This window comes from Ptiloglossa arizonensis, chromosome 3 (genome assembly GCF_051014685.1).
Source record: "Ptiloglossa arizonensis isolate GNS036 chromosome 3, iyPtiAriz1_principal, whole genome shotgun sequence".
NCBI lineage: Eukaryota > Metazoa > Arthropoda > Insecta > Hymenoptera > Colletidae > Ptiloglossa > Ptiloglossa arizonensis.
Window position 1 is genome coordinate 21,732,116 of NC_135050.1, and position 13,537 is coordinate 21,745,652.

The 13,537-nt window shown below is 29.0% G+C and overlaps 3 protein-coding genes across 5 annotated transcripts; all 3 read right to left on the bottom strand.

Annotated features, from left to right (window-relative positions):
- Positions 1-1,215: 1,215 nt before the first annotated feature.
- Ppp1r15 (Protein phosphatase 1 regulatory subunit 15) lies at positions 1,216-3,136 on the bottom strand. The gene is made up of 3 exons (XM_076307284.1): positions 2,904-3,136; positions 1,509-2,435; positions 1,216-1,442 (listed from the first exon to the last, which is right to left on the bottom strand). Exons 2-3 carry the CDS (start codon positions 2,367-2,369, stop codon positions 1,233-1,235), a joined length of 1,071 nt encoding a protein of 356 aa, XP_076163399.1. The 5' UTR covers positions 2,370-2,435; positions 2,904-3,136; the 3' UTR covers positions 1,216-1,232.
- Positions 3,137-3,587: 451 nt separating this feature from the next.
- Positions 3,588-6,263, bottom strand: LOC143144651 (sorting and assembly machinery component 50 homolog B). Its single transcript, XM_076307283.1, has 8 exons — positions 6,069-6,263; positions 5,737-5,820; positions 5,563-5,649; positions 5,240-5,458; positions 4,884-5,098; positions 4,442-4,820; positions 4,057-4,351; positions 3,588-3,955 (listed from the first exon to the last, which is right to left on the bottom strand). The coding sequence occupies exons 1-8, from the start codon at positions 6,087-6,089 to the stop codon at positions 3,771-3,773; spliced, it is 1,485 nt and encodes a 494-aa protein (XP_076163398.1). The 5' UTR covers positions 6,090-6,263; the 3' UTR covers positions 3,588-3,770.
- Positions 6,264-7,074: 811 nt separating this feature from the next.
- On the bottom strand, positions 7,075-13,355 carry Subdued (anoctamin 1). Of its 3 annotated transcripts, none has more exons than XM_076307085.1 (11): positions 13,042-13,355; positions 12,300-12,667; positions 12,095-12,220; positions 11,556-12,035; positions 9,716-10,109; positions 9,375-9,607; positions 9,090-9,287; positions 8,578-9,007; positions 8,294-8,499; positions 7,916-8,203; positions 7,075-7,852 (listed from the first exon to the last, which is right to left on the bottom strand). In XM_076307085.1, exons 2-11 carry the CDS (start codon positions 12,618-12,620, stop codon positions 7,568-7,570), a joined length of 2,961 nt encoding a protein of 986 aa, XP_076163200.1. In that variant the 5' UTR covers positions 12,621-12,667; positions 13,042-13,355; the 3' UTR covers positions 7,075-7,567. The 3 variants fall into 3 exon arrangements, with proteins under 3 accessions (XP_076163200.1, XP_076163202.1, XP_076163201.1); XM_076307087.1 differs by having other exon boundaries at positions 7,080-7,852; positions 12,300-12,578; XM_076307086.1 differs by having other exon boundaries at positions 7,080-7,852; positions 12,300-12,613.
- Positions 13,356-13,537: the final 182 nt, after the last annotated feature.

The window sequence follows — 13,537 nt, forward strand, 5'->3', positions numbered from 1 at the left end:
CTCAAATGAAACAAAATAACTTAAATATTGTCACTAATATAGATATTGTATATTTCACAGTAAAGACAAGTTTTGAAATATGTTCATACTTTTATACAAAACATACTTTTTTACATTAAGTTGATGATTATAATATAGAAACTGTAAGATTTGAAGCCAAATATTATCATTAAGTTAATAGTTATATACACTTATTTCACTGTGAATTTTTTATGCAATTTAATACAAAACCTAATGTGTATTATGTGCATGAGAGACCTTATAAGCATGTGTAATTTAATTTATTCAATTCAAATTTATGTATTTAAATAATGCATATACTTCATGATATACATCATTAGTAAAAATATGTGATAGATTTTAGCTTTAGTATAAAACTGTATAGAAGAAGAGATGATGACGCATACTAGGATAGAAAAATATGAATAATTAACACCTTCCAATAAACTTTCATCAATATATTGAAAACGATTGATAATTTATACATATTTCATGACTAGTGCATTAACAACTTGTCTACATTTCATATCTTAGTTAAGTAAGATGAGATTATTTAACTAAAAGTAAATAAGTATATTTTCTTATACTACCGAAATATTTAAACTGATTTTGTATATAACTTCTTCAAAACGAATATTTCTGAAAAATGTTACTAGCAAATTATTTGCCTGTTAAAGTAACTTAAATTTGTATAATTATATATTTTAAATACGTTATATACAACACTTATTATTTGAATTATGTTAGGTGATACTATACGTTTTTATTTTTCTTTAATAAAATGTTTCCAAATTACTTCCTAATAATATAATCACATCTTTTATGATTGTAAAAAATACTTCTTCATTTGACAATTATATTTATCACCTAACATAATTCATGTAATGCATAAAATAAGCATTAGCATTTTTTGGTATTTCTACAAATAATAGACTAGCCACAGGCAAGAATCTAAAGCCTATATTTCTATAAATTTGTAACGATAACAAATATTTAGCATGTGATAGACAATATTATAGTACAGATAACAAAAAGTTTATTTATGCTACTGTAATGAAAAATGTCTTTTAAAACAGATGTTCTATACTATTTATTCACAGCCTATTTTGTTATTGTGGAAGACCGATTATACATATTCTCCCTTATTGTAATACATCATCTCTTCTGCTACATGAATAACATTAACAACCCTTAATAATAAAATTGTCTTACAAGGATGGTGAGTACAAATTTTATTCAATAAGTGCAAATCGTTCTTGCCAAATGTGAGTTCGGTGTTGGATAGTTAATATAGGATTTAAAACATGTTCTATACATTTTATACGGCTTTTAAATCGATTTCTATCTCTAGCCATTTGCTCCCATGGACCTCTTCGAGCAGCACGATATGCATAATCCCATTGTATCATTATGTGCACAACTGGATTTAAATTAAACTTTACCTATAATAAAAGTCTTATTATTGCAGAATTAAAATAAATAATACTAAGCTTTAAGTGATTATTTACTTTCTGAACTGGAAGTATAGATTCTTCTTCTTTGCATGTATCTTCATCTTCACTGCTTTGATCTATATCACTTTCATCAGTATCCTCAAGATCACTTTTGTAATTTACTTCAGATTCTGTTTCAAATACTATACAGCAACTATCTTCGGAATCAATGGAATTTTCTGATATTAGGCGCGGTCGAAATGTCTTTCTCTGAAAGTTACATCTGTACTTAATACAATCTTCATGACATGAATTTATCTCTTCCATACATTCAGGTATGCATTTCATTCTTGTAGAAAATTTAGATACTTTGTGATCAACAATCTTGCATGTCTTTGGCTTTACATCAGCAAATGTGTATGTTGTTAAGTGATTAACTCTTTCTATTCCATTTATCATGTCTTCATCTAATCTAAAACAGTCTTTTGATTCTTTACTTTCTATTGTATGATACAATTCGAACTCTTGCCAGTTTTTGGAATCATTTTTTATATCTATTTCTAAATCATGTTTAGTGCGCTTCTTTCTATGTCTGGTTTGACTTACTCCAGAACGTCTTAGTTGGGATTTTGCTCGTCCATGACCTCTGCTCTTTGCAACAGTGTTAAGCTTTCTTCGTTGTTTTGATGAGAGAGATTGTTTCATTGTCATAAGTGACACACTATGGAACATACTTTTCTTCTTTGGTCTAGACATATTAGTTTCTCTGCTCAATATATTATTCATTGTATACATTTTTTCTATTGATATCAAAGGCAAATGCTGCATAGAATAGGTGTCTAATATAAGAGCAGAAAATATTATTGGGTTCAAAACATTAAACTCAAAGAAGAAATCCAAATTATGAAAAGTTGCATATTTTGAATTTAATTGCATACTTTGCTTAACAAGTTGGCACTCTACTACCACCTCTCTTAGTTCTCATAAATCTTCTTTGTTGTACTAAAAACAAAATTTATCACATAAGTAGATTATTCAGTAATTTTTTTTCTAAATGTCTAAAAAACTATCTATATTACTAATATATGGATGGAAGAATTATTAAAATATTTTTACACATTTTTCTATAAAACTTATTCTGTATATACGTTATTTAGCAATATCAAAACTCTATAATTTAGTAATTTTAAAATCATAAAAATGTCTAATAAATTATGTTCAATTACATATTTTTCATTCTTGAAAACATTCGTGAATTAATATACAATTTACATTCGATGCAGTCCCATTGTAGATTTCTCCCGTACATTCCGGAAAAATATTAGTAACATAAAAAGTCTTTAAGTGACAGGATAATCAAAGTCGAAGTGTATTTCAGTATCAGCATGGTCATTAAACTATTATTGAGATTTAATATCAATCATAATAATGTAACAATCCTACGCGATAATGTTTTTTATGCATACATACAACAAAGATAGCCTCCACAACCGTGACAACTGCAATCACGTAGACAATCTTGTTCACAATATGAAGACTGATTATTCGTTGTAACACACTTGCTATCTTTGAACAAAGAATTTTTAATAAATCTTGTTTCGGGCACAATGCTTCGCTTTGATTCTTCAATAATTTCGAAGGATTCCATTGTAAACTGACACATTATCGTAGCACACATTTCGAGGATAACTTTCAAGCGGCCATTTTCAACTGGTTCATACATGGATACTTGTGATTAATTTATGTAGAGGCGCTGCTATATACGTAACTTTTGTATTCGGGTATCGGGAAATTACCGATAAAATGTCAAAATGATATTGAGAAATTACATCGTGTTTAAATAAATAAGCACATACTACGTAAAGTATTACACACAAAATTACAATAAGAAAATTAAAATATAAATAGTCAAAAACAGCAAAAAAATGATTACAATTATTATTACATAATTTTTTATTGAAATTGATCATCTATCAACTGATGAAATCTTCTGTTTCTCTGTAGAAATCCCTGCATATTGCGCCTCTAATGCAAACTAAGAAGAAAAATGTGTTTATTACATACATATACAGCAACTCAATAAATGAAAAGAATGTCAGCATCCAAAAAAATTACCTAATTAAAAGTGGAAAAAATTATTAAATACTTATTCAAATTTGTACTAGCTTTTATTGGAAATGTTTCGTTCAAAGATTTATATCTAATGATCTTAGAATGTATCTTTGTAATAGTAATGAATTTATAATTACAATTGTAGTTTATTGTATATTACATTTCCATTACTGACATAAAAAATAATACAAGATATACAATTTACTAGCCCAAAACAAGAAATGCTTATAAGTACTGCAATCCAATACCAAATTGAAACTTTTGCAATACATCACTTCTGACAAATAACAGAGGCATTACTAGATTCAACTCTATTCTTGTAGCGTTTCCAAGTTTCATTGCAATACCACCACCAACAGAACAACGAACATTTTCTGTGAAGATTTTCATATTCTCTTTATAATTATTGGCTGAAAATAATGAAATTTTAATTAATTATTTTTATATATTAGCTGAAAGAGTTAATTTAAATTAACAGAAAGGAAATATTTCAATTTAAAAACACTCGTACCGAATTTAAATGTAAAATTTGATACATTCCCACTATTGACAAACCCATGTAACCTAAACAGGTCACCGAAACCATGTCGACCGGGTCTAAACGGCAGTGGCGTGTATAAGTGTAGTGCAACTGCCCAATATGCATCACCGCCTAACGAATAACCTTTGTCTCGAGGTCCGCAACCCCTCATATCAAAACCTCTAAGATTCATTGATCCACCCAAAAAGAAATGATCAGTTATCTTTATTTTCATATCATTATTAATTCCTTGAAGCAATCCAGATTGAAGACCCAACTGGAATGTCTAATTAAAATTTTCTATAATAATACGAATTGTACAAAGAACAAGAAAGTAAAGGATTTAATATTTATTTTTTATATAAAAGATACTTGCAAAATTTTCATGTGGTGTCCAATTAGCTTGCATAATAAGTTCATTTTTAACAAATCCAATGTCTCCACCAAGTCCAGCTACTTCTGTTGAAAATTGTACAAGATTTCCCATAGTTGGAAATATTAAGGAATTTCTTTTATCAATAGAACAAATATATCGCAATGCAGATTTCAAACTTGGCCCAGCGTGTTCACGAACGTGAAACGATGCTTGTTTGGAAGAAATTATTTTCCTATATGTAGCTTCATACTGTAAGTTATGCCTTAATATACCTAGTTTATCTGGATTAAAAGCAATATCTAATAAAAGTCCTTTGTCACATTCATTATAACCAGACCAAGGAAAATTACTGGTTGTGTTATACAAGCTACCAGTTAATCTGGAAAAGAAATCAAGTTCTAATAAAAATGTTAAATATTAAAAAGAAAATAATTTTACGTACACTGTATGAAGCCAACTATTCACAAATGGCTTGTGAGCAGACACATTTATATTAGTTGAACTTTTTGTACCATGTGAATATTCCATTGTAAGACGTTCCCCTCTTCCAAATAAATTGGGTGCTTTTGCTTCAATAATAACAGAACCCTCATTACTTCCAACCATAGTATTGATACCACCCATCACACGCCTCATTTCACGTACATTAAAGGTGACCTAAAACAGAATACAATTGAAGGTTTCTCACAAGAATATCTGTCTATTTTTAAACAAATAATTTGTTAATGAACTGAAAAGAATTAAATCTGAGAAATTACTTATTTTTTGTTGAATTAGTGTGTAATTATATAGACCCACTTCAACACCTTCTGGGCTGGCATGAGGACCTCGACTGTTATCAATGAAAATTCGAACACTCTTGAAACATCCTAAAGCTTCTAGCTTTCCTTTGACTTTATAGGCACTTGTAATAACATCTCGAAGATCTCGAGCTTTGAAGAGATCTGTTACTTGAGCCTCTATTATATCATCCTTTGTTCGTATAAGTCCATCGACATGTATTCTATCAACTCTTGCCTATTTGATACAAGAATTAATCAGAAGTTTATTTTGTGAAGTATTAAAACTTGAAATGTTAATGTATATAAATACTACTTTCAGTAATATATTTAAATTTATACCTTCATTAATTGTAAATCCACAGATTGTTTTTTAGTTTCTTTTGTCTCTGATAAGTTTTGTCTCTTTTTATTGTCAGAATGTGCTGACTAAAAATAAAAATTGTTAGATAATTTAGTACTTTCTAAATAATAGTGAATATGAAGAAAATAATAAGAACATGATTTTTTACTTACAGAATTTTTCATTTCAGGATTGTGTCTTTCCCTACAAATAGCTTCTTTTGAGTTTTCATTGAAGTTTCTAGATGTATTTGCTTCCTAAACCAATAAAACATGTAAAAGATTGTTGAAAAATATATTATTAAATTAATAATTCGAAGTATGAACAAAAAATGTAGTGGATATAAAGAGACATTAAAAAATTAATAGAAATACGTGAACATAATATAACTTCTAAATGCAAGATAAGTAACAATATAGCAAATTATTATTAGAAATTACTCATGGTGTAAATTAATGGTCTTAATTTTAGGTTATCCGGTACTTTTCTAATAATAAGTGCTTACCTTTGCATGAACAGTTCCCATATTTTTTAGAATTAATTTGGTTAGTCACAAAGAGAAGTTACATTAATATATTATATAAAATTTTGTCAGGGCCTTGCAATATTCAACAACGAAAAGTAAAGGTAAATTTTTCAAATTAAATATTCAACGCGAGTGAGAACAAGCGGTGTGGCCATTACTATCACCGATAGTGCAATATCGCCCTCTACAATATTGCATTTCCAATGTCACAATACAATATATCAATATGTAAACTAATCATGGTTACTATTCATCTATGAAAATAATTCACTGCAATATTTTAAAATATATTAAGTATTTGCGAACAAAAATGTTCGGTTTGTAAAGATACTGCAAAGACAAATACTCTTTAGTCAATAGCAAAGAATTATTCTGGAAAACAATCAATGTATGTTTTTTTCTTGGGAAGTATATGTAGGAAAATTCCATTTTCAACCAATTTAATTCACTGTATACAATCAAGTATATTGAGTTTAATAATTATAACACACATTTTAATGAAAATCTGTGGTTTATTGTATTGTATATATTTGTATAAGTCATATTATAAAATAACATTTACATATATGTATTTGGATAGAATTAATCATATAATATTAACTGCATAAAAATAGTATTATCAGTATCCATCAGACATGGCAGATGAATATCACAAAATGTATTCCTTAATTGTAAATGTGTAAAAGCCTTACACATTTTGTAATAATCATAGTGCAAAAATTTTTATAATTAATTCACGTACAATGGAGGTAGATTTTCTATAACATTGATAAAAATATGGTATGTGTTATAAAGACATAAATGAAAAAAACAAACTAAATGTTTATCTTCAGTTTATCTTTAATTTCACATATTAACAGAAATTTAAAAAAGAGGAAGACTTATAAATCTATTTATAAAATTAAACTCTAGATCAATATTATAAGTGGCATACTTCACTTCATGTGTTCAAATACAATAATTTATATATGAATACAGTAACAAACTAGAATTCTTTGTTTACTGTAAACCTAATAATGATTCAGCTAAGGATACACATTATAACGTTTTTATATAGGCAAAAGTATTCTTTCTGGTTCAGCATGTAATTGAACATGACAAAAAATAAGAATGTGGTATGTTTGATTCATAACATTCTTTTAAACATAAATTAATTCATTATAATTCTCTCTTCTTACTTAGCATAAAGAACAGTATTTTAAGATTCATATAATTTCCTATTATAAGTGGAGAGACATTAAGACTTAATATAATGAGAATCCTTCCTCCTTTTTGGATTTATATAATTTGGTGTAATTAGTAAAAATATTTAACCAATTATAAATTATGTTTTAGCACTATCTTCTTTAAATTTTTTTACTGTCAATAGTACTATTAGTAGCACTTATTTATTTCATACTTGACCTTTCCAACTATTATATCCAATGTACATTATCATGACTAGTATTATAGTTGTAGTTCTCTCATATTTACGTTTATCATAGTGCGGCAGGCCCAACTCGTGAGGGCGGATTAGCAGGAGATACAGGACTTCCATGAACTTCTAAATCAAATTCAGAATTTGATAAACTATTTCTCATAACTCTATTCCACCGATTTGTATTTTCATTCAAGTCAGTTGATCTCCCACAAGCACGGGATGCTTCTTGTTGAATAATTATTTCATTAGTTATGTAAGCCTCACGTCGAATTTTATCTCGTAATTTTGGGTTTATATCGGGAATGCACCATCGTACAAGTATCATTACAAGAGCAACGATATTCTAAAAAAAATATTGTTATTTGAAGGCTTAATACATATACACACACTAATACTGCAAACATACCTCAAATACAACAATAAAAGCTAATCTAGCGGCTAGTACATGCCAAAACATAATTGTGTATTGATATTTATTTGATGAATCTGGTGGTTCCCTATAATCTGGATATCGACATATTTCTATTTGTTCATGAGCAGGTATAGAGAATGGCTCGGTACCATTTTTTAAATCATGTGTGTAAAACTTTGAAAGAGAATGTTCTAAAAATCCTTCTAAAGAATAATTTTCAGAAACAGTTATTCGATAAACTAATCTTGGTATAAAATTTGATGTAAAAGCTATGATGAAGGCCTAAAAAAAACAGATTATTATTTTTTGTTTAACTTGTGGTGAATGATATAGGTACATGTAAAATAATTTTTTGTAAATAATTGAACTTACATTTGTTATAACAGATAGTTTAGAAATGGAATCAAGAATGCGATACCATATACCTATATCTATAACACGCTGTCCTACTGGCCTTCTGTACATTCTTAACAATTTTTTAGCATCCAGTCGCATTTCAAAAATATTGTTCAACAATGCAAAAAATGGCGCTAATGGAAATGCAGCGACAAAGATAGTAACAAATCCATATTGTAGTACTACAATAAATTAAAGTATTAAAAATTAAATGAAATGTAAATACATATAATAGATTTATAATAATTTAATATCATTACCCATTTCTAGATATTCCGGAAATAAACTTCTTGGACCCCATTCTACTAATTTATAATCTTTGATCCACTGAAGATATTTTCTGGTTCCATTTTTCCTTTGTCCGTTTTTTGTTTTCATTCCAACATGTACTTTTAAAGTATTTAACCATTTAAAAAATAATGGAAAAAGCATTTCTAATATTGTATTCATGGCTTGTTTTCCAATCATAATAATGCTTAATTGTATGCATAACTCCATAAGGCAGCCACCAGGACCACACTCTTCTTGGCGATAATTAAAAAAGCGATTATAATTTCCTGGATAACCAACGAACTTTCCTTTGAAAAACGCTATATAAAATATGGAAGCATAATAATTTACAAATTCGAGTAAGTATATTTTTAATGTTAAACTATCATCAAATTCAGTTTGAGTTCGAAGAAGTTCGATCTATAAAAATGAAAACAAGTATTAGAAGGGAAATACAACAAAATAATTCATATTTATGAGATTAATTTTTATCTAAAGGTACCTCTGTTAAATATTCAGCCAACCAAACATAAACCCAGTTAAACACAATAATGCAACACAAATTAATACTAGCTGCAGTGGCTGTAGTAAAGAGTATTGCATAACTTGTTACCATTGGATGACCGTAAACACTTAATGCAGTTAAAACAGACATCCTATATAGAACAACTCCTAACACAGCAGCCATTGCTATTGCAATCTGCAATGTGAAGTACAATTAAAAAAGAGTTTCCAGAGAATAATAGTAATGTAATTGTCAGTCCTTGTTTATTTGAAATAAACGTACTAATAATAAAACGACCGAAAAACTAAGAATCGTTGCGGGTACTCTCATTTTCCAAAATGGAACTTTTGGTTCCTCTGTATTTGTAATAATATTAAGGGACTTCTTTTTTATATGTGCTAAACGTGCTAAATATTGAGGTCGAGGATGTTCCTCTTGAGCATCTGAACCAGTCAAGTCCCATCTATGAGTTATTTTTGCCGAGTACCTCTTCCATAATTCTAGGAACAGCGTAGCTAATAAAAAATATACAATAAAAATAACTATAACACTTTGAAAAGATAATGCTTTGAATTTCAATTCCTACAATAAAATGATGTTATTAAAATAATATTATTACATACCCCATAAAGACATAAATATAGAAAAAAATACAGTAGACGGATTATCAAATAAATAAGTAATTCTCGAGTGCAGGCACGTTTCTTTCAAATCCCAGTACCCACAGAAATGGTCACACAATGGGCACATATCAATAGTACCGTTACGATTACAAATATCTTCGCTTGGTTCATTAGAATATAATGTTGCACAGCTATATATGAAGCATAAAAGACCAACAATAGAAGCTGGTATTAGCATATGCGTATAGAATCCGAGCCAAGCAAAGTAAAGTCCAATTTTCACTCCAAAGTACTCTTTGATATAATCCAATGGTTGATAATGAAGACATTTTTTTAGACTTGCCCATTCTGTGTATAAAAGATATCTCATAGAATCTGGTGCATGTAAATCACCCTAAAAACAGAAAAGAATACAAACATTACATTATAAAATAATTGGTATAGATTTAAAATTAAATGATTAAATTTTTACACTGTATTTTTGTTTAATTTCAAAAGAATCGTCAAACGACAAAAAAGTGGTGAAGTACCATTTTGTTTATAACAAGCTTTAACTTCAAAGTTACGATTCTCTAAAGTGCTTCCAAAATATGAACTCTAATACTTGTAAACTTTTAAATAACATCACTCTTGTTAGTAATACTATAAAAGAACAAATACATCGATATATTATCGAACTTTTTACACTACGGTTCGAACAAATATCGGGAACATTCTTAAGTATAGAAAACTGGCATGGCATTTAATGTGTTAACTAATGATGATCCCAATCGTTTTCCGAAATATTAGTATAACCGTGTATTAACGGTATATCTCCTAATCGTGCAGGTATAAAGGGTCAGACGAGTATTACAAAGGTACAGATACGGTGTCCTGCCCCCGAGGGCGCGAGCTTATTGTAAAATTCCATTTAGTTCAAATATTGTTCGGAAAGAATTACTTTTATGGTACATCTTTTTCTTAGTATGTAATAAAACACGGTACATTAACGGGATTCTTTCAAAAAAAAATCGAGGAAATAATATTATGTACTCCATGATTGCATGTGCCCTTTGTTTTGAAAATATTTTCCTTTTTTATAAAAATGAGGATATACTACGAATATGGGTATAATTTGTCAAATTTTATATAGTTCTTAAAATGAAAATTCACAAAATATTTTTAGAAAGGAAATTGTGCTAATTCCTGATTCATAAACATAAATGAGCAACAACTCGTTTATACTCGCATAGTATAAACCTAAAAGTGTTATATTTCGTAGGTTTCCCTGTACTTATAGGATGAGGTAGTTCAGGTAAAGATTAAATGCCCAACTGCAATTTTATTGCCCTCAATGGTCATACTGCAAACTGATGGAGAGGACAATAAGAAGTCAGGTGGCTGTATTGAACACCCATACCTGAATGCTCTGTCTGATAACTGTACTTTATCTGAATAAATACACAAAAGCAGATTAGGGCAAGGCACGAAAATCCTATAAGTCGTTTTGTGTTCAGTACAAAGCCAAGCAGGGTGGTTACATTTGAAGAGAAGAGGCTAGTCGTTTGCCGATTTATTACGAGTCTTACTACGAAAATCGATCAATGAATAATCGGCTGTTTAGAAGGTGTGAGCAGAGGTATGCAGCAGGCAAAAAACAATGGCATTTTCTTATTATTATGGTACGTCACGGATATCCATTCCTTAATAACCACGGCAACGTCCTCTGAAGAATATACACGTATGAATAATTTAAGCAAAAATAATATCTTAATAAATAATATCCTCTACCATTCTAAAGTACTACAGTATTCCTTACTGAACGTCTTTTTATATTTAAAATGCAAATAATATGGCTTACATCATGAAGAGGATATGCAGCGATATATGCTCTGTCTGAAATCAGCCTTTCTATTCCAAATGCAAAATCGTCGTTCTTGATTTCAGTAAATCTGGTTCTATCTAAGATAAACTGCACAATTCTGGCACGTGTTGCGACAGTAAAAAAGTTAGGCGAATCTAAATCAAATAAATATTCTTTATCGCGGCTATAAACTGCTGTAAAATTATGCTTCAATGCCGGAAAAATCGTTTGATTGACATAATATTTTTTCATAATTCTTTTGAATAGAGAATTAACTTCATTAATTAGTGTGTTACTATGACTCTCAGGAACTATTAAACCAGGTAATTCCTTCATTGGTAATCTAAGTTTTAATATTTCAGAATATCGTCTTAACACTTCTCGTGGTGCATGTATTTTTATAAAATGCAGACCATTTGGTTCTGCTTGCTCATACTCCAATTGTAAACCTTCTTTCTCCAGAGACTTTTCAAACACCTGTAAATTGCAAATGGATATTAAACAATAATAAATTATTTATTTATACATCTACTTACACGTCTGTATTCAATGCAGCGATATGTTTGAGCTTCTGTATCATATTCATCCCAAACAAGAATAAAATCAATAGTACGAATTTCATCCCGAAAGTATAAGCTAAATGCTCTTCCAGAATTTGAAGGCTGTTAAAAAAAAAACAATTAATAATTCGCAGTTAATAAATTTGTAGTTATACATCATATTGTAGATAATTAAACTCACTGTTCTTGAACCTCTTCTACTATTTCTTAAATCTGTACAACTACCATCAATAATTGTAACAGCAGTATCATTATTAACAGTTGTCACACTGTCATTATCTGGTTGCTGAATATCTTCCATGGAAATTGCACTTAACATACTGTTTAAAGTGCTCCTACTTTCAACATCGTTATATGAGATATTACGAATACTTTGGTATAAGGTTTGCACAGATCCTGCATTCAAATTACTTTGTATAGATCGATAAAGACTGGCTTCAGACGTATTGTTTTTATCCTTCTGTATCCATGGTATGTAAACCTCTTCATCATTGTCTTCCATTTTTAATTGAATTGATCAGTACTCAAACCCTACTTATTTGAATCAAACTGCGTATACAACATGCAAGCCAGACAAAAAGAATTTGTGTATTTATAAAAAATGCTACAATGTATCTTGTGAAAATATATGCTACAGCTAATTCTATATTACAGTTTTGTAACTAAATAAATACTATAACAATATAAAATAATAAATTAATAGCTATAGTTATATTATGAGCAAAAGACAAGAACACTAATAATAATAATTATAAATTATGATTACAAAAACCTCATTTCAATAAATACACGAGTGCATTCTATGTGCGAAATAAAATATATTTTAGCAAAAATATTCAACACTAACTTTACATGTAACCAAACACAATTTTTGTCAGGTTTTCTAGTTAAAAAGCAATAATTCAAATACGTAATATCCTTACAGCATTCTCATCATATTTCCATCGAAAATCTTTGGTTCCGGATGCTGTTAAGATACAAAGCAGGAAATCGTCTTACATCCGTGTCGATATTGTAATTCCATCGTGTTGCACTTTGTAACCTCTATTTGAAGACTGTGTTTGTTGCTTACATTAATTGAATCATTTAATTTATTGTATGTTTGCATACATGACGTACGTTACCATATTAGGTTTATGGTGCGGATGGATGAAAAAGAAACTTGTACTGCTACGGATACGTCATGTATGCATGAATCGTGTGCATACCTATAGAGTTGCTAAGCAATTGTGCTAACTGATTTCACGGTCAATATAAATTGACAAACTGACACAATCATAGAAGTTTATTTACCAATATGTAAAGATATAAACTATGTGATAATTTAAATAGGCACAAGGGAAATAGAAAATTAATATCCAAATAAATATCCAAAATAAATAATTAATAATTCTTTTATAAGATTATGGTTGAATACAA

Coding starts and splice junctions, on each gene's coding strand:
- Subdued (XM_076307085.1), bottom strand. CDS start 12,620: ATGGAAGACAATGATGAAGAGGTTTACATACCATGGATACAGAAGGAT. Junction 12,221..12,299: donor GTAGAAGAGGTTCAAGAACA/GTGAGTTTAATT, acceptor TTTTTTTAACAG/CCTTCAAATTCTGGAAGAGC. Junction 10,110..11,555: donor CTGCATATCCTCTTCATGAT/GTAAGCCATATT, acceptor TTCTGTTTTTAG/GGTGATTTACATGCACCAGA.
- Ppp1r15 (XM_076307284.1), bottom strand. CDS start 2,369: ATGCAATTAAATTCAAAATATGCAACTTTTCATAATTTGGATTTCTTC. Junction 1,443..1,508: donor CTATACTTCCAGTTCAGAAA/GTAAATAATCAC, acceptor CTTTTATTATAG/GTAAAGTTTAATTTAAATCC.
- LOC143144651 (XM_076307283.1), bottom strand. CDS start 6,089: ATGGGAACTGTTCATGCAAAG. Junction 5,099..5,239: donor CCAGCCCAGAAGGTGTTGAA/GTGGGTCTATAT, acceptor ATTCTGTTTTAG/GTCACCTTTAATGTACGTGA. Junction 3,956..4,056: donor AAATTTTACATTTAAATTCG/GTACGAGTGTTT, acceptor CATTATTTTCAG/CCAATAATTATAAAGAGAAT.